Source organism: Oncorhynchus mykiss, chromosome 17 (assembly GCF_057628025.1).
Source record: "Oncorhynchus mykiss isolate SJ-2025 chromosome 17, ASM5762802v1, whole genome shotgun sequence".
NCBI lineage: Eukaryota > Metazoa > Chordata > Actinopteri > Salmoniformes > Salmonidae > Oncorhynchus > Oncorhynchus mykiss.
The window spans coordinates 29,998,753-30,026,079 of NC_143038.1; the positions used below are offsets into that span (position 1 = coordinate 29,998,753).

At 43.6% G+C, this 27,327-nt stretch overlaps 1 protein-coding gene and 1 long non-coding RNA gene across 3 annotated transcripts in view; one reads left to right on the plus strand and one right to left on the minus strand.

Moving 5' to 3' along the window:
• Nucleotides 1-27,327, minus strand: part of LOC149975898 (uncharacterized) — a 330,618-nt gene that overhangs the window by 266,856 nt on the left and 36,435 nt on the right. The gene's annotated exons all lie outside the window — the stretch shown is intronic.
• Nucleotides 1-27,327, plus strand: part of LOC110493975 (MICOS complex subunit mic25) — a 60,932-nt gene that overhangs the window by 16,147 nt on the left and 17,458 nt on the right. Inside the window, exons 5-8 of one of the 2 annotated variants that reach the window (XM_021568613.3) lie at nt 4,134-4,154; nt 6,364-6,447; nt 12,306-12,376; nt 23,055-23,190. In XM_021568613.3, coding sequence (XP_021424288.1) covers nt 4,134-4,154; nt 6,364-6,447; nt 12,306-12,376; nt 23,055-23,190 — 312 coding nt within the window. The remainder of the gene's footprint in view (nt 1-4,133; nt 4,155-6,363; nt 6,448-12,305; nt 12,377-23,054; nt 23,191-27,327) is intronic. The other variant, XM_021568614.3, reaches the window with a different exon arrangement.

The following is a 27,327-nucleotide window of genomic DNA, read 5'->3' on the forward strand; positions in this document are numbered from 1 at the left end:
TTACCTGGTATGACTGGGATTGTATTGTATCTCTTTCCTTCCCCTTGCTCTCTTTTCTCCTTTTATCTCTACCGCTGTCACTTTCTCCCTCTATCTGTATATACAGTGGGGCAAAAAAGTATTTAGTCAGCCACCAATTGTGCAAGTTCTCCCACTTAAAAAGATGAGGCCTGTAATTTTCATCATAGGTACACTTCAACTATGACAGACAAAATGAGAAGAAAAAAAATCCTGACAATCACATTGTAGGATTGTTAATTAATTTATTTGCAAATTATGGTGGAAAATAAGTATTTGGTCACCTACAAACAAGCAAGATTTCTGGCTCTCACAGACCTGTAACTTCTTCTTTAAGAGGCTCCTCTGTCCTCAACTCATTACCTGTATTAATGGCACCTGTTTGAACTTATCAGTATAAAAGACACCTGCCCACAACCTCAAACAGTCACACTCCAAACTCCACTATGGCCAAGACCAAAGAGCTGTCAAAGAAACAAAATTGTAGACCTGCACCAGGCTGGGAAGACTGAATCTGCAATAGGTAAGCAGCTTGGTTTGAAGAAATCAACTGTGGGAGCAATTATTAGGAAATGGAAGACATACAAGACCACTGAAAATCTCCCTCGATCTGGGGCTCCACGCAAGATCTCACCCCGTGGGGTCAAAATGATCTCAAGAACGGTGAGCAAAAATCCCAGAACCACACGGGGGGACCTAGTGAATGACCTGCAGAGAGCTGGGACCAAAGTAACAAAGTAACATTTTGACCCCACGGGGTGAGATCTTGCGTGGAGCCCCAGATCGAGGGAGATTTTCAGTGGTCTTGTATGTCTTCCATTTCCTAATAATTGCTCCCACAGTTGATTTCTTCAAACCAAGCTGCTTACCTATTGCAGATTCAGTCTTCCCAGCCTGGTGGAGGTCTACAATTTTGTTTCTGGTGTCCTTTGCCAGCTCTTTGGTCTTGGCCATAGTGGAGTTTGGAGTGTGACTGTTTGAGGTTGTGGACAGGTGTCTTTTATACTGATAACAAGTTCAAACAGGTGCCATTAATACAGGTAACGAGTGGAGGACAGAGGAGCCTCTTAAAGAAGAAGTTACAGGTCTGTGAGAGCCAGAAATCTTGCTTGTTTGTAGGTGACCAAATACTTATTTTCCACCATAATTTGCAAATAAATTCATTAAAAATCCTACAATGTGATTTTCTGGATTTTTTTTCTTCTCATTTTGTCTGTCATAGTTGAAGTGTACCTATGATGAAAATTACAGGCCTCTCTCATCTTTTTAAGTGGGAGAACTTGCACAATTGGTGGCTGACTAAATACTTTTTTGCCCCACTGTATGTCTCCTCTCTCTCGCTGTATCTGTATATGTCTCCTCTCTCGCTGTATCTGTATATATCTCCTCTCTGTATCTGTATATATATCTCCTTCTCTCTCCAGTTTGGACACCAACACAGACTACCAAACGACGCCAAAACCCTCCTCCCCAAACACACAGATTTTATTCAATGTTCTATTTGCATAATTCCTCATTTGCATAATTGATTTCCTAGGAAGCGCTTCTCTCCATGCGAGTCGGTGTGTGTGTTTGTGAGACCCAAAGGTCTCGTCCGCTCAGTCAGTCAGTCACACACACACACACACACACACACACACACACACACACACACACACTCTCCCATTCTCTCAGTTCCCATTACATTTGGGATATTGAATTCGAGCTAACTAGCATATCTGTTTGCTATGGTACTGCCTCTTAGGTCACCAGATGCACCAGGTTGGCAACTGCTTGTGCCACGCTTAGATTACGGTTGAAACTCTCTCGGTTTGGCAGGGGGTGGGTTTGTGTTATCTACCAGGGGTGGCAGCAGGCTGTGAACAGCCACTCTAGCCCAATGGAAAAACACCACATCCTAGCCTGTCTGATGGACACAGGGGTGTGGCTGTGTTGTGCCCAGACGGTTAGCCTGAGTTGAACTATAATGAGGTCTGTGTGTGTTTGGTCAAAATGATTTGAGGAAACAATGCACACACAAACACACACTCGTTTGTATATGTAACTCAACAATGATTATGCTTGGGAGCATTTGTCTTCGAGCATCTGTTGAGAAGAAGTGGTAGAACGTAAGGTTTGAGTTGACTGCTTGTCCCTACGGGAACCAATGGACAAAACAATTGAATTGCTGAATGGCCATCAGACAATTTTACAGACCATTTGTGGAGCTTGATGGTGTGTAAATTCAAACCCCTTAAGTTGGTCTATGTGCGTGTGTCTCCGCTAACCCCTTATTCTTCCAAGCCACTAACACTCTGGGCCGCATCCCAAATGGCACACTATTCCCCATATAATGCACTACTTTTGACCAGCGCTCAGTGCACTATATAGGGAATATGGTGCCAGTTGGGACAAAGCCTCTGAGTGTTCTAAAGAGAGGGGGAGGCTCAAACACAAACAGATGGTGGGGCTGTAACCGCTTCACACCGCCTCTGTGAGCTCACCTCATTTAGCTCAATGGGACTTTTTATGGGCCGTGGCCATATTATATTAGCCTACCCTGCCATTCTACTTCATTTACTTCTATGACCCTGGGTCCAGTGTAAGGCCATCCTGCCATTCTACTTCATTTACTTCTATGACCATGGGTCCAGTGTAAGGCCATCCTGCCATTCTACTTCATTTACTTCTATGACCCTGGGTCCAGTGTAAGGCCATCCTGCCATTCTACTTCATTTACTTCTATGACCCTGGGTCCAGCGGTGGAGTGCCGTTCAGTGTTTCCCAATTGCTTCTTCTATAGGATTCCCAGGACTGTGCTTGTATTGTTCCAGTCCGGCACCAGTCTGACCTGACTCCACGAATGAAGAGCTCGGGATATTAGTCGACAAGTTGGATTGGCGCTGGGCCGAGAGAAAATGTTCTGCGCCACTATTGGGTGCAGTTGCGGAGTTGGAGCAGTCCGAGTCGTCTTAAATGTGGGCGACCAATGATCATCTTGTATTTTAAAGGGGTCAAAAATGCCGTAGAAGCATGTGTATGTTGTAAACCGCACGTTACGTTTTAGTGCAAGGGTCTCCATGCCGACAATGTTTCTGGAGAGCTACTCGAGGTGAAGGTGTTTGTTCCAGCCCAGCCGCAATACACCTGATTACAACTCGTCAAGGTACAGGCTGAAGGTCCGATGCAAACTGGCCCTAGCTAGAAGTTCCGATGCAAACTGGCCCTAGCTAGATGTTCCGATGCAAACTGGCCCTAGCTAGATGTTCCGATGCAAACTGGCCCTAGCTAGAAGTTCCGATGCAAACTGGCCCTAGCTAGATGTTCCGATGCAAACTGGCCCTAGCTAGATGTTCCGATGCAAACTGGCCCTAGCTAGAAGTTCCGATGCAAACTGGCCCTAGCTAGATGTTCCGATGCACGTTATTTAAAGAGCTGGTGGGGAGTGGTGTAGTTGTTGTACCCAGACAGATATTGTAACAAAGCCAGACGACTGTATCTCCTAACCGACAACCCCTTCCTCTGCCACATCACGAAAGTGAACACTTTAACGTCTTACCCTCCCCTGACCTTTCCAGGTCCTCCTCTGTGCGAACCTCACCTCCCTCTTTAATCTCAGCTCATCGTCCGTGTGTCTCGCTCAGCGCTCATTCTGTACATCGAGACTTAATAATTAGCCTCACGTGGGCTCTGTACGGTGAAGAATGGTCTTTTTTGTGAGATTACACAATGTTCTTTCTATCTATTAACCCCCCCTTATCCCTCTGTCCTCCTCTCATCTCTGTACTGTCTATTTAATCTTGAGCTATGGCACGGCGCTCGTGTTTTAACCCCGTTTGGTTTCATGGCAGGCGAACTGCAGCTCCCAGCGCTGTCTTCTGTTGCAGCCCGACTCGTTTAATCACTGCACTAACCTTGTGTGTTCTGCTTTTCTCCCCCCTTTCTTTCCGTTTGTCTTTCTTTCTCCGATCTCGCTACCTGCTCTCTCTCTCTCTCACTGTATCCGCCGTCTCGCCCTGCTCCTCTCTTCCCGCGCTCTCTCTCTCTCTCTCAACTCCCCTCCGCTCCCCCACCCCCCTCGCTCTCTTTCTCTCATCCCCCTGCCCTCCCTCTCTCTTCCGCTCTCTCTCTCCCAGACAGCAGAAGTGGATGCTTGGGTAAGCAGGAGCGGCTGCTCGCTGTTAATCTTACTTTCCTCTTTCCCTCCATTCAAATGTCATGTTTTCATTGTGCATTAAAAGCAAGGCTCTGAGCATGCCCCCCCCCCCCGCCGCCTCGTCACCAACAACACTTTGGGAGGTATTCAGCTAGAAAATTGCACATCATCTGCTGCTGCTGGGCTGAGGTGATTCTCTCGCCCCCCCACCACCGCCAGCCTCACTCACAACAGACAGCAGCTGGAGTTGAAGAGAGAGAAAGTGAGTGGCGGAGGTTGTGTGTGTGGGGGGGGGGTGATTACATTGGATGTAATGTAGGCGTGTATGTAGGGGGTGGGATGTGTGCGTGCGTGTTTGCGTGCGCTGTTCTGCACTTGTGAAGAGAAGGTGCCGTAACACGAGAATGCGTCATCGATCTCCAAAAGGTAAATGTCATCGCACCATATTGCACATACAGCAACCAACCATCAGTCAACATTTTATGTCATTACATGAAAATGTGCAGGCTGCACTAAAGCACGACAAGACACACACGACCTGTATCCCCGTGGACGGTTGAATGAGCATCTTCCTCTTGTGTTTCTTGGCCACCACCGGGAGTGCCTCAATCTGAACGCTATGGTCTTGTGTCTACTCTGGAAATCCAGCCCAGTCCAATCCACCCTCCACTTCTATCGTCACTTGAATAAGAACGATTCCCTTCTTCTCAGCATGATTTGGCAGAAGAAGGGCATGTCGTGATATGCTGTTGTGTTGTCGACTTCCTCCTATTCTGGAATATGGATCCTGGACGTAGTCCTGTTCGTAACTGTATGCATGCCCAGCCTTTGTGTATTTAGGCAGGCCATGATTTAGAGACTGACAGCTTGTGAAGGAGACTTTCTATGTTCGTAATGGGATACCCAATGAGCGTATACTGCCTTTCATCACCTTATAATGCATTATAAGACTTGCTGTAAGGATTCGTAACACCTCATGGCTACTTATAAGAGACTAGACAGATGCATTAGACAGACGGCTCGTAGAAAGTTAGAGTGGCGTCTTCACATAGCCGCCGTTCTGCCTATAGGCTGTGCTTATAATGCTTCGTAAAGGCCTTGACTCATGTTCATTGACCATTTCTTCTCTCTCTCTCTCTCTCTCTCCGCAGCTCTGCTCCATCTTTCCATCGCCTCGTGGGCTTGCCTGTTTGTCTGACTAAACGGTACCGCTTCACTTAAAGCTCTCTTGACGTCGAGTCTAGTTCAGCAATGCAATTCAACAGCTGAACTCGCCAAACGGCAATTGATAGCAGTGTCAGCTGACATAGCTGCTATTTACAAAGGCACGCAGTTGGATAGCGGACTGCTTATTAGCCTACATCCGACACGGTGCATCAGGAAAAGGATGTTGTGTAAATATAACACTGGCAGCTTTGACTTCCTGTCGCTGACCTTATGTCAGCTATAGATTGTCTGGAGTGGGGGGGGGGGGGTTTAAGTGAAGTGCTACGAGCTTTGACATTTCTTCTTGTTATTTTGCATGCTGCCAAGCCTTTGCCAGGCTGTGGTCTCCGCCTCAGTTTATGCTCCACCTTTGCCACAGTGGGCTCTAAAGCTTGAGGGCCTCCACCTCATAACCCGCTGCCTGCTGCTGCTGCCGCCGCTGCCTTGCCGTTGCGATGTATCAGGAAGCAGGGTCTACGCAGACAGGCACTCACGCAGCAGTCACACACACAGCCACTCCAGTGTGGTCTCGTAAGTTACAGAGGAGATCAGACCCTACTCTCAAAAAGTGTAGAGATGTAGGCTAACACTTTTTATTTTATTTGGATAGTTCCCCGTAGATGGTTTATATTGTGTTCAGCATACCGTCGACAAAGTATTAAAACTAACGATTCACTAACCTTATCCTCGACCTAAACCCATTCCTAGCCCTACCCCCCCAACCACCTGTAGAAAAGGAATACAACCTTGTACATGTTCCCGTTGCGATACAGTCCATTAGTGCCATTGATAACAATGATGCTTGGGATGATGTCTTAAACACTTTTCAGTGACCGCTTCAGGCTCTGTTAGAATATTTTTTTATTTTTTTATAAAAAAAATAGCAAGGTCTTATTCAAATTCCGTTGAATCTGCCAGACGCTCATCAGCTGTTTTAGAGGAGCCACCTTCTACCGAAGTCCGTTCCACCGTGTTCAAACCTCCCGCCTCTCTGTCCTTTTCAGGCCAAGCAGCTGGAAAGGAAAGAGGCTGAACTGCAACACCTGGCGGCCTTCTACAAGGAACAGCTACACATCTTGGAGAAGAAGGTAAGGACGACACTGCAAAGTATATAGGAGCGGAGGGAAGTTCTACAGATGTGTGCTCATGAAAACAAATGCATTCAAACTCTCTTTAAAATCGCGACACATTTACAGTAGAAGCAACACAACAAAAGAGAACAACAAAAAAATTAAAATAAAGCACAAAGGATGTCTAATATGAGGTCCATCTAACATATTGCAAACGTATTGATTTTGGCACTTAATGAACCAGGCGAATCGTATAGGACCGGGATGAGCAACTCCTGTCCTTTGGGGCCTGAGCATCTGCCGGTTTTATTTCATGCCTGGCATTTCTTTGGCACACTGATGTCCAATAATTGCTCACGGAGTGCACAGCAGTTAGTTTGAAATGAATTGAATGTTTTTCTATGTGTTCAGAAATACGGCTTGTATTGGTAGAGTAGCACTCGAAAACGTTCTCAACAAGCGTGGTCTCTGAAAGAGGACTTAGTGGCTAATCAAATTGACCTGCCTTTGGTTTCTCTGCAGGACCTTGTAAAACAGTTGTCATAAAACACAACACAAAAGTGCTTTTGAGCTTTTAAGAAATAAGGACCTCCGTTCCAGCTCTTCCGTTTTTTTTCTTCTTCCCTCGGCACTAATGTACCTGTGATATTTTCCCCCAACGTAAAAGCGACTTTTGAAGTGTCTTGTTAAATGTTGCCTCCACTTACATGGCTTAGAGTGAAACGAGGTGGTAGTTTTAATATCAAAACCGCACTGGTGAAACTGTACAAAATCCCTGCACGAAACAGATCTTCACTCTTCAGCACCAATAACTGATCTAACCTGATAAAACATTTGCCCAAGGCTAAACTACTTGCTAAACAAACACGCACACCCTTAAAAAAATAAATCTATATATGAAAGAACACATGGTTTTTGGACACTGCTATGATTTATGTATTGCTTTCATTATCATTAGTTTTGTTTCCAATAAGAATTTTGTTCTCGACTTCAGAAGTTTTGCTTGGTATTATTGGCACAAAAGTAACTCACTCACTAGAGGATTGCACCATATAATAACAATATTAGTCCATGAAATGTGTTTTTTTAAAGCAGCTATCTTTAATTGAAACATTAACAAAGTGACTCCCCTGCCACAGTTTCAGTAAAAAGCTGAGGGATGGGGCTGACCATCCATGATATCAAAATTATAGTTTTAACCATGTTTTTAGGCTATACAGTGTTTGTTTATGTTTGCTTTGTTTACAAACATTGGAGTAAATGTTAAATTCAATCTTTTTTTGTGGAAGTGCAAGTTCACATGTCAAAAACAATCAGGTAAAAATCGAATTTGCAGTTTTATATGTGAAACATTTTCATCTGAAAATATCACTTTCACATGGAATAATTTATGTTAATCTTTTTATAATTGTGTATATATACAGAACCAGTCAAAGGTTTGGACACACCTACTCATTCCAGGGTTTTTCTTTATTTTGACTATTTTCTACATTGTAGAATAATAGTGAAGACATCAAAACTATGAAATAAAACATATGGAATCATGTAGTAACCAAAAAAGTATTAGACAAATCAAAATATATTTGAGATTCTTAAAAGTAGCCTTGATGGCAGCTTTTCTCAGTCTTGGCACTGTAGAAAATAGTAAAAATAAAGAAAAACCCTCGAATGAGGGTCTAGAGACCGAGCCAAGATTCTCCTCATAAACAATCCCACCTGCTGTAAAGATGCATTGTTTTGAGACACCTTGGATATCTTTCTATCGCCAAATGTCACGTCACTATGACTTTGGCTACTCTGACTGTCTGATAAGGAGAAGTCCAACTCGGCTGGCTACGGCTATGTGTCTGACTGATGTCAGATGACCAGTCACAAGAGTCGAGAGAGGTGACTTTGAAAAGGAGTCAAATTCGACTGCTATCAGTCTGACTACGAGTGTGACTGTGTGTGACTGTCACTTTGAGCCCAAAGACCAGTCCGAAGAGTCCAGAAAGGTGAGCCTCATCGTAGAACCCACACCCTCCCAGCCATCCTCTGCGGATCCCTCTGGCCAAGAGGCCATCGCTTTATTATCTCTGACAACACTTGGATTAAGATGGAAGATGAAATGCATGTCTAAGGGCGCGCGCACACACACACACACACACACACCTTCATATCCTTGTAACCGCTTGGCGTACAAACACATTCATACACGCACACGTACACACACTTCAATATTAACCGTCTTCCTAGCCATTGTCTTTGCCTTGGCTGAAGGACCATAAGCATGCCTGTGGATGAGGAGGAGATATGGAGAGAAAGGGAGAGTGAGAAGTATAGAGTGATTTGGATAGTGTTCATTAAAAAGAGTGTATTTTGTGCCGGTGTTCACACTTCTTCCCCCAGCAACTCCCACTGCTTCATTTTCTCCCCCTCTTTTATTTATTTCCTTTGTTGTCATTCCTTCTTCCCTCCCTCCATCATATGCCCCTCTTTCTTTATCTCCCTACTTGCATTCTATTATATTGTACCTGCCTTGGTGGAAATTGCTTACCAGTAAGATGAGGAGAATATAGTTCCTGGTTCTGAATGCTTGCTGCTTTCATAAGCGAGTCACTTGACTCCGACGCAAGGCACCGTTTTCTCACAGTCAGTAGCATTTCTAGCGCGAGTCTCTCAATCAACTCAGTCAAAGACACTGCGTGGCGCATAGCTTGTTCCAGCAAGGCTTCTAGCACATCTCAAAGAGCTGTAGCTAACCAAACCTTTTGTCCACGTGGGAATGACAGGCAATGCGTTAACCTTAGAGGAACCCAACAGCCATTCTCTCCCTCATAGGCTTTCTATTGATTTCCACATGCATTCAAACAACAACAATCAGACAGCACTTGCCACAGACACACACACACACACACACTCACACATACACCTGCACAGGCTTGATGTCTTGATCAAGTCAGTCTCTCTCCAGTGACAAGGCCGAGCCACACACACAGATTAGTGGAGAAATCCTACAGCTAATTGCTGTCTGATCTTCCTGAATCAATATTTGACTCTGGCTTAACTCGGGGCTTCTGATCGTTTGATAAGAGGTGTGTGTATGTTGAATCCCCGTTAGAGGGACACACTCACTCTCTTTTTCTCCTCTCTCTGCACCTATATGCTTACTAATCGGTCCTCAGTTTCCATGTATCTTTGAGAAGTCGTCGCTGTGTGAAAACATATCTGTAAACAAGTCATCTTTTAAAATGCAACTTTTTTTAATCCCCCTTCCTTTCCATTTGTCGAATTCCACCACTGAAAATAATCCCTCTGCCTTTCAAACTTAAAGCGTGAAACTCCCCCCCCGCCAAATCCTGACATCAGCCCCTCGCCATGCTGTGCACGCATGCGCAAACACACACACACACACACACACACACACACACACACACACACACACACACACATACAAACATGCCCATCAACATGCTTACAGTCACACAGGTACACACTGTACACACTCTACACATACTGTGCGATAATCCCTAAACAAGGCCCCCCTTTTTCTCCATCCCTCTCTTTCTCCGTTGCTCATTCCCACCATTAAGGGTAATCCTTCTCCTCTCCTTCCTTCCTTTTGTTGAAAATGGCTGCCAAGCGCTTGGATCGTGCTTCAGACAAGTGTTGTATCTTCGCCATCATCCATACTCTACCAACTGAGCCACATTACTGTTGTGTATAACCAGCCACACACACACTCCCATTCTCTCAGTTCCCATTACACCTCTCCTCGTCTCTCCTTCCTCCATCTCTTCTTCCTCCATCCCTCCGTCAGTAGGGTCTGTGGTGTGAACATCTGACCAGAGAGAGGTGTCTGTTTCTGGAACACCTCATCATACTTTCCTCCAATGTTTCCATCACTTTATCCTTTAACTCTCCATTCATGCAGCCCTGTGGATTGAAGCTGGTGGAGTTGTGTGTGTACGTGTGTCTGGAGGCTGGTCTATGAGCCAGATGTGGGATTAGAAGTTGGCTGTCTGTAAACCCTTTCACCTTCCCATCTGTGCCAACACACACACACACACACACACACACTGGTCGCCCTTCTCTCTCCACCTCATATAGCCTCTGTCTTCTGCACCTCTTGGGACAAAGCACCAGCCCCAGTGGGTCTCCTTTCATGTCGTTAAGTTCACAAGCCTGGCTACTTTCCCTTTAATGTCATCCACCGAGCATTCCCATTGAGCTCTTGGAACTAACTAGCTCTAAGTTGCTAGTGTCTGTATTGAGGCTAACGCTCCCTCGTTCATGCCCGTTGAATCCCCCCCCGGAGAAGTGACATTTCAGCCCAGTCCAGATGCACCGTCAATGGGCAGATTTAGAGACTACAGTGGCCAAATCCTCCATGGTTAATCCTATACCGTGCAGCTCCTCAACCTGATCACTGGCAGTACTACTTGGGATTCTACCCAAATGGAACCCTCTTGCATAGTGCACTACGGACAAACCCAATGTGCCCTGGTCAAAAGTAGTGCATTACTTAGGGGATAGGGTGCCATTTGGGACAGTGCCATTGCGTCATTCATCCACCTTGGGGGACGTGATATTCTTCACACTTAACCACGGCAGCAAAGCAGGAGGACACTGGAGTGAAGTCAAAATGGATTATAGACTGCGGATTTAGGGATGAACTCCTGCTGGGCAGATGATGGTGTGCTCTATTTCAGCTGACAACCACCTACCATTGTCTTTGTCTCTACAATGGTATTGAAGAACTTTCTTAACTTGGGCAAATGTATTTAGAGAGAATCTCGTCTTGGCGATCTTGAGGTTCAACTCTGTCATATGGGAAGGAGAGCGAGAGAGAGACATTTTTAGATCTTAGCGACTGGTATTAGGAGGGATTACTTTCTAGACGACACGTTATCCTGGCTATAAGGAATAGGGATCAGAGTAACCCTTCCATTGGTAGTGGATAAGAAGAGGATAAGATGAGTTCCCCCCCCCCCCCATAAAAGCCCCATATAAATCCAATCCATTATTAGAGTGTGTGGAATAATGTGAAAATGACTGTGGGAATAGGTGGGTGGGATTGTAGAGGAGGTTCATGTTTGATCCCATCTCTTTTCCCGCTTACTGACTTCAATTATCCTCTTCCCTATCTCTCTACCCATTGGGAATATCGGGGATAATTAAGGAAAATGACTAGGGAGTCGGGACCATGGTTATTGGGTTTAAATAGTGATTACTGCATGGAACAATGAAGTGGAAGTCTATGGGGTGCATGTGGTGAGCGTGTGTCTTGTGTGTGTGAGAGAGAGAGAAAAAGAAGAATGGATAAGGTTTGAGTGGTGCACTTATTTTATTGTACTGGCATACGCAGTACGTTACACAACTACGCTGAACGTTCACCTCGAAGGTGAACGGGCTTGGACTTGGGAAGAGTTATGACGAAGCCCAGTTCGACTGTCAATCGAAGCAAGTTCTTTACTTCGCTCCGCGTTTCTTTTTTTTTTACAGGACTGCGGTAAACCTGACATGATGGTCACCGATTAGAGCAGAATAGAGTAGATAAACCTAGTACATGCCCTCTTAAGTACAAGTTTCTCTTCATGATGTAATTGCTGTTTAAATGCCACCTCTGCACACATTAAGTCAAACCTTACGGCGATCCACCAGAACGTCAATGATCAGATTTGTTAGTGACACTGTTCGGTCGAAAGTCCCCCCCCCCCCCACCCCATTTTAATGAGTTTGACATTTTAAGATGTGTTTAGCTTAGCGGGCTTATCAGAGCTCGCAAATCAATAGAACAGTCGTAACCCCAAGACAGGTACTTGTACAGATGTTACCGGATAATTGGTGTAACTCAACTACTCTGTCATCTCAAATGTTTGTGTGTTTTGTCCCAGAATCTCGACTACTACCAGCAGACGTCTGAGCAGTACAACGAGGCAGCCGACAAGGCCGAGGCCCATATCAAGTAAGTAGCTTATTTTGAGAACTGACTGAAATGGGTGTCAGCAAACCATTCATTAGCTAACCACCCGACACTTTTACTGTGTAGTTGGGTTTGTTATTACTGTTAATCAGTCACACCGCAAGGAGAATGGGTTCAACAAATGAATATGCCGTGCTATTGCAGCCATGGAGCGATACTAGTGACGTTTAGAGAATGTGGGCTAATTCCTGCTGTTCATCATGTATTACCATAGCAACATATACACATGTCATTCTTATTTCACCTCAGGTATGTGAAATCTTGCCACCCTTTAAAAAAAATATATATTTTAAAGGCTACTTCTGATCTATTTTGTTCAAGACCATTGGTGGACAATTTATTGGTAGACGGTCATTAATATGAAATATTTACTTAGAAAAGGGAGAGTGATGGGGATTTGAAGGAACAGTCGTGCTTTGGACAGTGCTTTTCAGAAACCGCCACCTGTTAAATGTTTTTTTTAAAAACAGGACATTTTCATTCTGCCAGTGATTGCCACCACGCTGGCACTGTCGGTATCTAGATACTACCAGTCTATGCAGCACCAGTCATTATTTTCCTTGAAAAGAGAAGGAATCGGAATAACCAGAATGCTTTTCTTTTCACTTCTGGCTAGGAGTGCTGATTCTCACAAATCTGCCTGAAAGCTGCATAATTCCTTCGGCTTGCTTCTCTCCTCTGTGATTTTCTTCAGGCTTTTTTTTAAGTCTTAATCTTTCCTTTATAAGTTCCATTTCCAAAACCTATGTCTCAGCCCCTCACCCATCTTGCCACCCACATTCACCTACTCCTCCCAAACTTAGTCTTCCCCCAAATGACATCTCTCCTCAGTGACACATCTCTATGTGAGGTAATAGCCATCTTTTTCTCCATTTATATTTTCTTGCTGTGTTAAATATACATTTGTTTATATTTATATTAATTTCCAATATATTTATCTTCGATGAGCCATTTCAGTTCCTGGAATAGAATCCTCCCTCGTTTGAGCCTACTCATTTCACTTGGCATGTCCCTGCCGTGGTTTGTCAAATTGCTCTTAGTTGATTTTAGTCTTTTTGTTTCGTTTTTTTGTTTGCTGTTTGTATTTCAAATGACATGTCAGTACATTTTTGATGAGTTTTCAAACATTTCTTTGGTTGATTTAAGTTGTAAAGTAAAATTGCAGTCATAAATCATTTGATAGTGTGCTGGTGTGATCCCAATATCAGCTCGTGACATGGTTTTCAAAATGGCACAGCGTGATAGAAACTAAGACTTTTGGGAACATGGTTTAACATCAGCCATAGTTGACAGCATAGCGCAGGAGCCTCACCAGAGCCACATTGACAGCATAGCGCAGGAGCCTCACCAGAGCCACATTGACAGCATAGCGCAGGAGCCTCACCAGAGCCACATTGACAGCATAGCGCAGGAGCCTCACCAGAGCCACATTGACAGCATAGCGCAGGAGCCTCACCAGAGCCACATTGACAGCATAGCGCAGGAGCCTCACCAGAGCCACATTGACAGCAGGCTGTGGGCCTATATGCGCTTGTGATGTGCTAAAACACAATCCACCGCATTTTTTTTTTAATGAAGTAATTGATCCTCTGTGGCTCGATAATGCTCTCTGATGTAGTCGTTTTTAATGATTTCATTTATTTCTGTACAGACGGGAGTAATTATTTAATTTTGCAAATGTGTTTCAATTTATCTACATCACTTCCAGTACCCTGTCCCGATACTATTTTCTTCCATGCACTGTGCTCTCCCCAAGGCCAAATAATCAACCATACTTATTATTAATTCAATGGGTTGTGGTCAGTAACCCCATATGAGGTTACATAATCTATCGGCAAGTAGCCTACAATTGCAAGAGAATAATGATTTTAGCTACATTGTTGTAGAAACTATGTAGCCCGTATGACCTTTTTAACCATTGTAGCACAGTTTCTATGTCAAATGACTTGAATAGCCTATGGGAGAGGTGTAAAACGTGTGTATTGGCATCAGTAGGCTAAGTGACTGAAATGCATCAGAGAAGTTTTGGGAAGTTCAGGAAAACCTCATGTATAGGCTATATAGGCATAATTGTGTGTGTAGATAAGATTTGCATTGCTTTAAATTGCTAAACTGATGACCATGAGCACCCACCTCAACTTCGCTAACATTTCCCAGCCTGATTGTAACCAAATGTCTGAACGGAGTTCAGTGAAAACTAAAATGGGACATTGATTGATTTTATTAAGATGAGTTCCCATGCTTGTATCAAAGCAGCGAAATGGCGCTGTCCCACACGTGACCACACAGCAATTGTTTTACATGTATTCTAACAGTTGGTAGACTTTTCACCTAACCACGGCTCTATGAACTAAGCGGCACATTCAGTTGACAATCCAAAAATAAAAAGTGTCCACCATCGCAAAAGATTCAGGGCTGACCCAAAGTAAAAAAATCCCAGAAAGTCCGGTCCAGGTGATGTCCCTTGCAAAGATACTGACACACATTCGCTCCTCGTCTCCAGATGCCCACGTGGAACGAGTCTTAACCTATAGTACATCATATTCACTTCCTTGGGGTGAGAAGTTGTGTAAGAGGATTCGTTAAACTCGCTAAAAGTCGTCCCATGACCTAGTAGCTGTAATAGGATCCTGAGCCAGTCTAAATGGTTTTAGCACTGTTGACCCTTCCTCACACAATACCTCCATTCACTAATGTTTCAGCTTTATGAGGAAGAGGATGATCAGGAGTAGCAGAAATTGACACCAGATAATGTCACTACCAAGTCCACACCTAATAAAGAGGAATACAGGGAGAGAGAGGGAGAGAGGGATGGAGAAGAGAAAGAGGAGAAGCAATTTTTTTTAAAGACCAGAGAAGAAAAAGGAAGAGCAATTCAAACGACGAGAGACGCGCGGCGAGAGAGTGCGTCAGAGAGATCTGGAACGCAATGCGCTCACGCACAACTGTTTTAGATCTCAACTTAGCCACAACCCCTAGGCTCCGAAGCTGTAGTCTAGGCCATTGTGAATTCGGCTCCACTTTCACTCTTCAGAAAATTCACTGTGCTGTTTTTGAAGACCTTAAATCCATGACAGCACACATTAATAACTTTGCTCTCTCCTCTCATGCGCAGAGAATAATAAATGCTACACCATTATCATCCCTTCCCTTCTTATTACTTTCTTCTTTCTTTATATTACTTTGTTCCCCACATAGTCTCGGCAACGGCTCGCAAGTCATGCTTTCTTCATAAAGCCCCGATTCTGAGAAAAAGAGGCTGAAAATAATGGGAAGCTTTAATGATTAGAGCGTAATTCTCTCTCCGCGATATGCTTACAGATGCAAACCATGACGGGCAGGAGCAATTGGAATGTGTTTTTCCCTCAAACGTGGCTAACAAAGTAGCACGGCTAATGTTTTTCTAATAAGACCTCACCTTTAATTTCACTCAAACAAGGCAGTTGTAGCAGATTAGAAAAGGCAATTTTCTGCTTCAGATTCCTTTATTAACACGACCGTCCTGTTATAAAGCTGTCCTTTGCAGCCAATGCAGTGAATTCTAAAGAAAGACCAAGAGTTTCTTATCTCTGTGGTGCTAGCCTGGAGCTACATTTTGACCTTATCTTGATGGGTTACTGGAACAAAATGGCCGCCACCTGTAGCTGTGCAAAACCGGAAAAATAGAGTGATTGGTTTGATTTGGGTCTGTGTAGGCAACATGTTTCTAGAACTTGATTGGAGTTCACCTGTGGTAAATTAAATTGATTGGACATGATTTGGAAAGGCTCACACTTGTCTAGATAAGGTTCCACAGTGCCATGAGGTCGAAGGAATTGTCTGTAGAGCTCAGAGAAAATATTGTGTCGAGGCACAGATCTGGGGAGGGGTACTGAAACATTCTGCAGCATTGAAGGTCCCCAATACCACTGTGGCCTCCATTCTTAAATTTTAAGAAGTTTGGAACCACCAAGACTCTTCCTAGAGCTGGCTGGCAAAGCTGCGCAATCGTGGGAGAAGAACCCAATGATCACTTTGACAGAGCTCTAGAGTTCCTCTGTGGAGATGGGAGAACCTTCCAGAAGGACAACCATCTTTGCAGCACTCCACCAATCAGGCCTTTTATGGTAGAGACGGAACCCACTCCTCAGTAAAAGACACATACATGACAGCTTGCTTGGAGTTTGCCAAAAGGCACCTAAAGACTCTGACCATGAGTAACAAGATTTTTTGGTCTGATGAAACCAAGATTGAACTCTTTGGCCTAAATGCCAAGTGTCACGTTTGGAGGAAACCTGGCAGCATCCCTACAGTGAAGAATGGTGGTGGCAGCATCCTCCTGTGGGGATGTTTTTCAGCGGCAGGAACTGGGAGACTAGTCAGGATTGAGGCAAAGATGAATGGAGTAAAGTACAGAGAGATTCCTGATGAAAACCTGCTCCAGAGCACTCAGGACCTCAGACTGGGACAAAGGTTTACGTTCCAACTGGACAACGACCCTAATCACACAGCCAAGACAACGCAGGAGTGGCTTCGGGACAAGTCTCTGAATGTCCTTGAGTGGTCCAGTCAGAGCCTGGACTTGAACCTGATCGAACATCAATTGAGAGACCTGAAAATAGCTGCGCAGCAACGCTCCCCATCCAACCTGACAGAGCTTGAGAGGATCTGCAGAGAGGAATGAGAAACTCCCCAAATACAGGTGTGCCAAGCTTGTAGCGACATACCCAAGAAGACACGAGGCTGTAATTGCTGCCAAAGGTACTTCAACAAAGTACTGAGTAAAGGGTCTGAATACTTATGTAAATGTGATATTTCAGTGTTTTTTACTTTATAAACATTCGCAAAATGTCATTGTTTTTGCTTCTTCATTGTGGGGTATTCTGTGTAGATTTTAATTTTAGAATAAGGCTGTAATGAAACAAAATATGGAAAACGTCCAGGGTCTGAATACTTTCCGAATGCACTATATGTAATGTGACTATATAGTTTTTGTTAGATGGCCAAATACAATCAAATAGCACTTTCAATTTGGCCATAAACAGTAATATATTGCCTGTTTGCACTGAGTGAAAGCAATTCAACCCTGCACAAATGCAACACATTGCGTGTGCCTCAGTTGAAGCTGCTCGCCATAAACAACTCTCAAGTGATATATGAGCATAAACTGTATGATTCATATGGCCATGAACCAACGTGTGTAGCCAGCAATAATGCCAGGGGCTATTTCAGAGGCAAACCAGCTCTCTAATCTAAACTCCATTAGCTGGTCCAGTCTATCAATAATGATGTCTGAATCATGACCTCGATAACACCTTGTCATGGGACTACTCCCAGCTCGTTACACCGAATGACTGTTGGTGCATGTCAAAAGGCGTCATGGCTAATATTCACACCAGGTGTCTTCGCTATGGACTTGTGTCACATGGTGTCCTGGGGTGCGAAAAAAAAAAGAGTCCACTGAATGGTTGCCAGGGTTACCGTTTGTTCACGGGTAGGCTCTGAGGGTTATTTATCATCGTTCCATACATCATCACTGTCTCTCTTTGTCTCTCCCCCCCCCCCCCCCCCCGCTCCCTCTCTTTCTCCCTTTCTGAATGTTTTCACTTCTCTGTTCAAGAATATTACAGTGATTTTATTCAATCCTGTTTTGCTATCCTCCACCACACACACACACCGTCTATCTGTCAGTGTGGTCAGGGACTTCCAAGCTCATTCACATGTGAAAGATGCATAGTTCTGTAATTGCAGTGTTAGTGGGGCAGCGTTTGTGGGGATGTGTGTGCATCTGTGAGTGTGTGCATGTCAACCAGTCAGAGTTCCCCAGAATGTGCAGTCATGTCAAATGAAGTCATGCGTCTCCTCGTCAAATAGAACACTGGTTGGTTGGCTCACTCATTAAATTAGACACGCTATGAACAAGCCTGCAGCACATATGGAATAATGAAAATGTTCATATAGATCTGTTTCGGGTGGCATTCGCCTGGTATTTACCAAGATACTGACGTTTACATTCTGATATTAAATTATTTACCTCAATTATGTCAATTTTAAGTCAACACCGGGTAAATATGACTGTGAAATACAGCAAACGTGTACTATCTTCATTTGATGACTGTTGTCACAGAGAATTGTCCTGCACAACAGGGAATGACAATTTTTGTGTATTCAAGGTTTAAAAAGGCTTGAAATGTGTGTAATTTCCACTTTCAAATGTGGAGCGAGAGAGAGAGACACTTTCCCAAACACAAAGTGGCTAAGCTCTGGTGCCCAAACAATAGACATGTCCTGGAGCTGTTGTCAGAGGACAGACAAGGGTCCCCCAGCCACATCATAATTCACACAGGCACAAATTACCTGAGGGCCCAGCAGGAAACGGTGGCCACAGCACTCAAGGGAGTGATTTTAAAAAGCTTCTCCCACTTTCCCCAGCCTGCTACCATGAAAAGACTTTCACCCTGCCACCATACAGTGGGTGAATGCAAGCATTTCACGAGACTGGGCCTCAAAACCTAATGTCTACCACTCCACCCTGGACTTGAACAGCATTTACGACCAGGTCCACCTCTACAAGGCAGCAATCCCAACTTTTGCCAGAACCCTGAAGGACGTCACCCTCAACCGTAGCCCCAGCACCTCACGCAGGAGCAACAGAGCAACGGACGCCCCATCCAGACCAGCGAGACACCCTCTCAGACCTGCAAGACTCCCTCCTAAAGGACCTACACCCAGACCACAGCATCACCAGCCACACCCCAACCAGCTAAGACCACCCCAAGCAAACCCTGGCCACACCCCCACATCAGACCTATGCCCCTTCTGCCCCTGCGGCAAGGACCTCAACATGACAGCAGGACAAATGCCCAGGCCGTGAGCAGAGCAACAGGCCCAACCCCCACTATTACCCCCGGCCAAGCCGCATCCTGCGACCTAAGACGTATGTGTATCAGATGCTCAGCATGCTCTGCTTACAGCTAGTGTGATGGTCCAGGCCTTTAACCACACAAAAACAACAGACACGATGGAACACAAGGCTTTTACTATCTCATCCTGGAATATACAAGGTAATCTGCCTTTGAGCATGAATCCAGACTTCATCAAAGAAATTGGAAGTACAGACATTGTCATCCTATAAGAAACATGGTATAAAGGAGACGGACCCATTGGTTGACGTCTTGGTTACAGAGAGCTGGTAGTCCCATCCACCAAACTACCAGGTGTGAAACAGGGAAGAGACCCAGGGGGGTATGCTAATTTGGTAAAGAGCAGACCTAACCCACTCTATTGAATTAGTCAAAACAGTAACATTTTACATCTGGCTAGAAATTAATAAGGAAAAATATCCTCACGTGTGCTACCTATATCCCCCACACTAGAATCCCCAAACTTTAACGATGACAGCATCTCTATCCCAGAGGGGGAAATCAACAATTTCCAGGCCCAGGAACATGTACTTGTCTGTGGCAACCTAAATGCCAGAATTGGACAAGAACCTGACACCCTCAGCACACAGTGGGACAAACACCCACCTGGAATTGACAGCATTCTCTCCCCCATATTCCCCCCTAGACACAACTACAAGAACATAACCAACAAAAAAACAGGTCAAAATGTACATAGTCAATGGTAGGCTTTGAGGGGACTCCTATGGTAGGTACACACATAGCTCATCTCTTGGCAGTAGTACTGTAGAGTACTTTTTATCACTGACCTCAACCCAGCGTCTCTTAGGGGTGTCAGTGGACTGACTGTGAACACTATCAGATCACAGCAGAATCACACTCTACTTGAACAGAGCTTTGCTCAGTCATGAGGCATCAAAGCCAAAGGTGCGGAATAACATTAAGACATGTTATAGATGGAAGGAAAGTAGTGTGGAACTCTACCAACAAACAATTAGGCAACAACAAATTCAATCCATTCTAGACAATTTCCTGGACAAAATGTTTCACTGTAATAGTGATGGTCTAAACTTGGCAGTAGAAAACCTAAACAGTATATTTGACCTCTCTGCTTCCCTATCAAATCTAAACATTTCAAGCAGACAACTTAATTAACAACAATGACAAATGGGTTTGATAAAGAATGCAAAAAACCTAAGAAAGAAATTGAGAACTATTCAACCAAAAACATAGAGAACCAGAAAACCTGAGCCTACGGCTTCACTATGGTGAAGAAATCATCTATGAAAAAATAAGGAACAGCACGTCAGAAATCATCTCAATGTAATTGAAGAATCCATAGAATATAACCACTTCTGGGAAAATTGGAAACAAACAACAACACAAATAATTATCTATCCAAAACTGAGATGTATGGATGAACCACGTCTTCATTCTTTTTGGCTCTATAAAAAAGAATAAACAGCAAAAACATATGCCTGATCAAAAATAAATCCTAGAATCAACTATTAAAGACTACCAGAACCCACTGGATTCTCCAATTACATTGAATGAACTACAGGACAAAATAAAAACCCTCCAACCCAAAATGGCCTGTGGGGTTGATGGTATCCTAAATTAAATTATAAAATATACAGACCACAAATTCCAATTGGCTATACTTTAACATCATCCTCTGCATATTCCCCAATATCTGGAACCAAGGACCGATCACCCCAATCCACAAAAGTGGAGACAAATTTGACCCCAATAACTACCGTGGAATATGCGTCAACAGCAACCTTTGGAAAATCTTCTGCCTTATCATTAAGAGCAGGCTCCTACATTTCCTCAGTGAAAACAATGTACTGGGGCTCTGTTCACAAACAGAGCCCCAGGACCGCAACACAATTAGACCCAACCAAATCATGAGAAAGCAAAAATATGATTTCTTGACACATTGGAAAGAATTAACAAAAAAACAGCAAACTAGAATGATATTTGGCCCTAAAGAAAGAGTACACAGTGGCAGAATACCTGACCACTGTGACTGACCCAAAAATTTAAGGAAATCATTGACTATGTACAGACTCAGTGGGCATAGCCTTGCTATTGAGAAAGGCCGCCAAAGGCAGACCTGGCTCTCAAGAGAAGACAGGCTATGTGCACACTGCCCACAAAATGAGGTGGAAACTGAGCTGCACTTCCTAACCTCCTGTCAAATGTATGACCATATTAGAGACCCATATTTCCCTTAGATTACACACACACACACCCACAAAGAAACTCCCATATCTACTGGGTGAAATACCAGTGTGTCATTACAGCAGCCAGTGAAGAACAAACACCATTGTAAATGAAACCTATATTTGTTTATTTATTTTTTCCCTTTTGTACTTTGAACTATTTGCACATCATTACAACACTGTATATAAAATGTAATATGACATTTGACATGTCTTTTATTCTTTTGTAAGTGTAATGTTTACTGTACATTTTTTGTTGATTATATATTCCACGTGAGTGAGTGAGACCACGTGTATCTCTATCCTCACCTTGGCGTACTACTAGTGCGGGCTCTGTCACAACAGCAGGTGAATTACCATGAGCAACAGAGCACTCAAGGATTACCCTCATGTAGGATTACCACACCTTTTGTGTGTGTAATTGTGTGTTTAAGCGTGGGTAAATGTGTGTGTGTGTGTAGAGAGTGAGGCTGACGTACAGCTAGCTATAAGCTGCTTTCCCCCATTTTAGCATTTTCTTCCGTTTTTGTATGCATTGTGCCTCGAAAAGCCTTTCAAAATGTCATATAGAGTTCCAACTGCCCTCTAAAACACATCTCCACCATAGTTGTGCTGCTTTGCCTTTGGCACCACCGTATTCTGTGTGTCAGGACAACGCAGGGAGTTGGAATGTCAATGTCATTTGATGAAGGCTACGGTACACACTGCAACGCATTGGAGTGAATCATGTAGCTAGAACTTTCCTCCTTCTTCTCATCTTCCATTGTCCTCCAAGAGTTGCGAAGGACCGTGTCTGTCACATGTCCAGTTTGCTTTATTCGTGCATCTTGGTTGGAAAACGAGGTAGCGACAGTATGCCTTTTCCCCTGTGTGTGTGTGTGTGTCATGATGATAATACCACTCGGACGCTTTTATCCAAAATAACTTCCATTTTAGTATACACTGAGTGTACAAAACATTAGGAACACTTGCTCTTTTCATGACATCGACCGACCAGGTGAATCCAGGTGAAAACTATGATCCCTTATTGTTAAATCCACTTCAATCAGTGTAGATGAAGGGGAGGAGACGGGTTAAAGAAGGATTTTTAAGTCTTAAGACAATTGGATTGTGTATGTTTGCCATTCAAAGGGTGAATGGGCAAGACAAAAGATTCAAGTGCCTTTGAACGGGGTACGGTAGTAGGTGCCAGGTGCCAGGTGCACCGGTTTGAATGTGTCAACTGCAGCGCTGCTGGGTTTTTCCACACGCAACAGTTTCCCATGTGTATCAAGAATGGTCCACCACCCAAAGGACATCCAGCCAACTTGACACAACTGTGAGAAGCATTGGCGTCAACTTGTAGAGTCCATGCCCCGACGAATTGAGACTGTTTCTGAGGGCCCCCGGGGGGTGCAACTCAATATTAGGAAGGTGTTCCTAATGGTTTGTAGACTCTGTGTATGTGACCTCAGCAGGAATCGAACCCAAAACCCTGTCATTGCTAGCGCCACACGCTTTACCAACTGAGCCACACGGCACTTCCACTCCCTGTCCCTGTGTCTTCCCATGCAGGCCCAGACCTGCGGTGTCTATCTGTCCTGAGCTGCAGGCCCAGGTGTTACACTGCTACAAAGAGAACCAGCAGCAGACTCTCCACTGCTCCACCGTGGCCAAGGAGTACATGGATTGCATCCAAGCTGCCAAGAAGGTACGCAACTGTGTGTGTGTGTGAGGTCGACCGATTAATCGGAATGGACGATTAATTAGGGCCGTTTTCATAATAATCGGAAATCTGTGTTTTTGGGCGACGATTTCCGATTATTTAAAAAATTATTATTATTTTTTTTATACCTTTTAATTAACTAGACAAGTCAGTTATGAACACATTCTTATTTTCAATGACTGCCTAGGAACTGTGGGTTAACTGCCTTGTTCAGGGGCAGAACGACAGATTTTCACCTTGTCAGCTCAGGGTTCCAATCTTGCAACCGTACAGTTAACTAGTCCAACGCTCTAACCATTGCACTCCACGAGTAGCCTACCTGTTACACGAATGCAGTTGAAGCCAAGGTAAATTGCTAGCTAGCATTAAACTTATCTTTATAAAAAACAATCAATCATAATCACTAGTTATAACTACTAATCCAGTTTAGCAGGCAATATTAACCAGGTGAAATTGTGTAATTTCTCCTGCGTTCATTGCACACAGAGTCAGGGTTAATGCAACAGTTTGGGCTGCCTGGCTCATTGCGAACTAATTTGCCAGAAATGTACGTAATTATGACATACATTGAAGGTTGTACAATGTAACAAGAATATTTAGACTTAGGGATGCCACCCATTAGATGAAATACCGAACGGTTCCGTATTTCACTGAAATAATAAATGTTTGGTTTTCGAAATTATAGTTTCCGGTTTCTATCATATTAATGACCAAAGGCTCATATTTCTGTGTGTTATTATGTTATAATTAAGTCTGATTTGATAGAGCAGTCTGACTGAGCAGCAGCAGGCCCGTAATCATTCATTCAAACAGCACTTTCGTGCGTTTTGCCAGCAGCTCTTCGCAAAAACAGCGCTGTTTATGACTTCAAGCCTATCAGCCTAATGGCTGGTGTAACCAATGTGAAATGGCTAGCTAGTTAGCTGGGTGTGCGCTAATACCGTTTCAAACGTCACTCGCTTTTAGATTTGGAGTAGTTATTCCCCTTGCGCTGCAAGGGCCGCGGCTTTTGTGGAGCGATGGGTAACGATGCTTCGAGTCTGGCTGTTGTCGATGTGTTCCTGGTTCGAGCCCAGGTAGGGGAGAGGGATGGAAGCTATACTGTTACACTGGAAATACTAAAGTGCCTATAAGAACATCCAATAGTCAAAGGTATATGAAATACAAATGGTATAGAGAGAAATAGTCCTATAATTACTATATTAACTACAACCTAAAAGCTCTTACCTTTCATATGTTCTCATGTTCTGAGCAAGGAACTTAAACGTTAGCTTTTTACATGGCACATATTTTACATGGCACATATTACTTTCTTCTCCAACACTTTGTTTTTGCATTATTTAAACCAAATTGAACATGTTTCATTATTTATTTGAGGCTAAATTGATTTTATTGATGTTTTATGTTAAGTTAAAATAAGTGTTAATTCAGTATTGTTGTAATTGTCATTATTACAAATAAAAAAATTGTCCGATTTAATCGGTATCGGCTTTTTTGGTCCTCCAATAATCGGTATCGGTGTTGAAAAATCATAATCGGTCGACCTCTAGAGTGTGTGTGGCGGGGTGTGCTCTTCAGCTGTGCGTATGCATGCACTGGAGGGGTGTGTGTGTGTGTATTAACTAGTTTCTATCCATGTTTCCCTCAAACCATTCTAGAATCATGTTTTCATGTTTTCATAGTGTGCCTTTCCCTAAAAATCCAAGAAGTGTTTTTTTACTTGCATTTTCCAATGTTGAGTTATACTATTGAATACTGGAGTGTTGTGAAGGCTTAGGAGATGCATCGTCAATACAGAGCATGTCAGTATAATGAACTATGTGGTACAGGCATTATCAAAACTACATTTTACCAAATCGATTAACTTCACAGACGAATAAGCCACTTTATCGTTGACTGTAAATGCATTTGCATCATTTGAGCATTTTTTTAATGTGCTGGTACGAAGTCTCCAACTGTGCGCTGTGTTTTGGAACAATTTGATAGTGAAATGACACTTATTAGCATGGTAAAATCCATTTTGGCACTCTGTGCTTTTGAAATGCATTCTTTTCTCAGCCAATTCTATTCAGAAAGCATTTCAACAACATCGCGTTCCTCCTCAAAGTGCTCATATCTCCACTTCATTCCATCAAAACCAAATAATGAATCAACCAATTTGCACATTGTTATTGGGACTGAAAAGCACTGATTTACTTCCAGGAAAAGATAAAAGAAACCAAACAACAATGGCTGCATTTGACGGTTTAAACTGACAATAAAGCAAAGGAAAGCACACAAAAAAAGGCAATCAGTCATTTTTAGCTTGTATCAAAAGACCCATTCTGGATATTGAGATGAGAGTAGTTGTATTTTTTGAAAAGGCTGTGTTTTTTTTTGTGTTATTGAGTGTTTTGAAGGAGTAGAAGCATGTTTAATACAAGCTGCTAGTTTAATTCCCGATTTCAGTATGGCATAACATTGAACCAGAGAGAAAGAAAGTGAAAGAGAGTGAGGGAAATTAAGACCGGGAGAGAGGCCTCAACCCTAATCAAAGATGAAATCTCTGTCTCTGACTCTGTCTCACCTCATGGAATGAGGGAATGAGGGAGCGGGAGGAGTATTGGCACTGAAAGCTTGGCTGCTGCAGTCCTATCTGGCTGTTAGCCAATAGGAATTGGCTTGGCGCCCACACGACCCTTGCGGGATGAAAAAGTAGTGATTCTCATCCCCGACCACTCACTCACTGACTCACCATATCGTAATGGGAGACGGATGAGGTTTTCACCATGGACAGTGGAGTAAGCACAGATGTTATGTTATGGGGATGTATGACTTGGTTAGGGAGAAGATAATAGTGATTTCTATGTTGATATTCTCAACTGAACTGCACAGCAGAATACTGTTACTGTAGTGACCTGTTGAAGGACATGGCAAGTTGGAAGCCAAATTACGTGTTGTCAAAGTGTGTGGCTTTATACAAAGTTTGAATAGTTCAGAGCAATGTACTGTAGCATTGCATATCATCTCTCTCTCTCGCTCTCCCTCCTCTCTCTCTTTCTCCATTTCCTCTCTTTCTCACCTTCCCAATTTGTCCTCCAGCTCTGATCCACCAATTTTTGGACATCCTTGCCTCTGTCACTTTTCATCAATCTCTTCTCCTCCACTTCCCTCCCTCTATCCCTCCCTCCTGATAAAGAAAAAACCTTTTCCGCTGTCCATCCCACCACACTTTGTCACATTAGTGTGTACATTAGCTTCGATTCGCTGCACCACCCACCAAGACATTCCCATTAGGCCTTGGCTAGGCTAGGTTCGCAAGTCTGTCTCCTGTTCTCAGTCATTTGAATGGTTCAGCAGCATATGTTAGCTAAAGCTAACGTGTTAGCTGAGCTAAGGTGCTGGCTCTCAGGCCCTTGGGGGTAACCAAGCTGCCATTCAGCTTTCGACCCAGTTGTCCCCATTTTCAACATGGCGTCATGCTTGAGTTGGGCCATCTTCATTGCCGGTGGTACAGTAGCGCCCTTGTGTTCTCATCCATTTTTGGGAGAGGATAGTAAGTGATTGAGTGGGGGAAAGAATGATTATTGGGGGCAGTCGAAGGCCCCCCTGACACACACTATTCATTTTGGAACTTTTTTTTTGTCTAGTCTTAGTAATTTTGACTTAAATGTCATTATTTGTCATTTTAATTATGATTTAGTCAAGTTATTGTCAAAAACAGTCGCCATTTTAGTCAAATCACATTTGTATCGCCTCATTATACAACAGGTTGGTCTAATATTGAATGCTGATTGGTTAAAACCACATTCCAGCCAGTGTCTTTTTCACAAGTTACCACCGGCTAAATCTATGACGTTAAAATGCCTATTTTCATCCAACTGCACAATCCAATGTCTCATCAGCCCAGCCAAGCAATTTATAAACTTGATCTCCACTATAAAAAGCATCTAGACATGATCTCACATTTATTATAGACTAACATTTCGTTTTCAACAGTGGAGTTATGTATAAACCTTGCTGTCGGTCTCTCTGACATTTGCAGTATTGTTTCAATATTCAAATTCGATCTCCAGCTGTCCCATGGTAATGAACGTGTCGGGACGAGACAAACAGGCAGGCAGCGTTTCTCAGCCAGTTGAA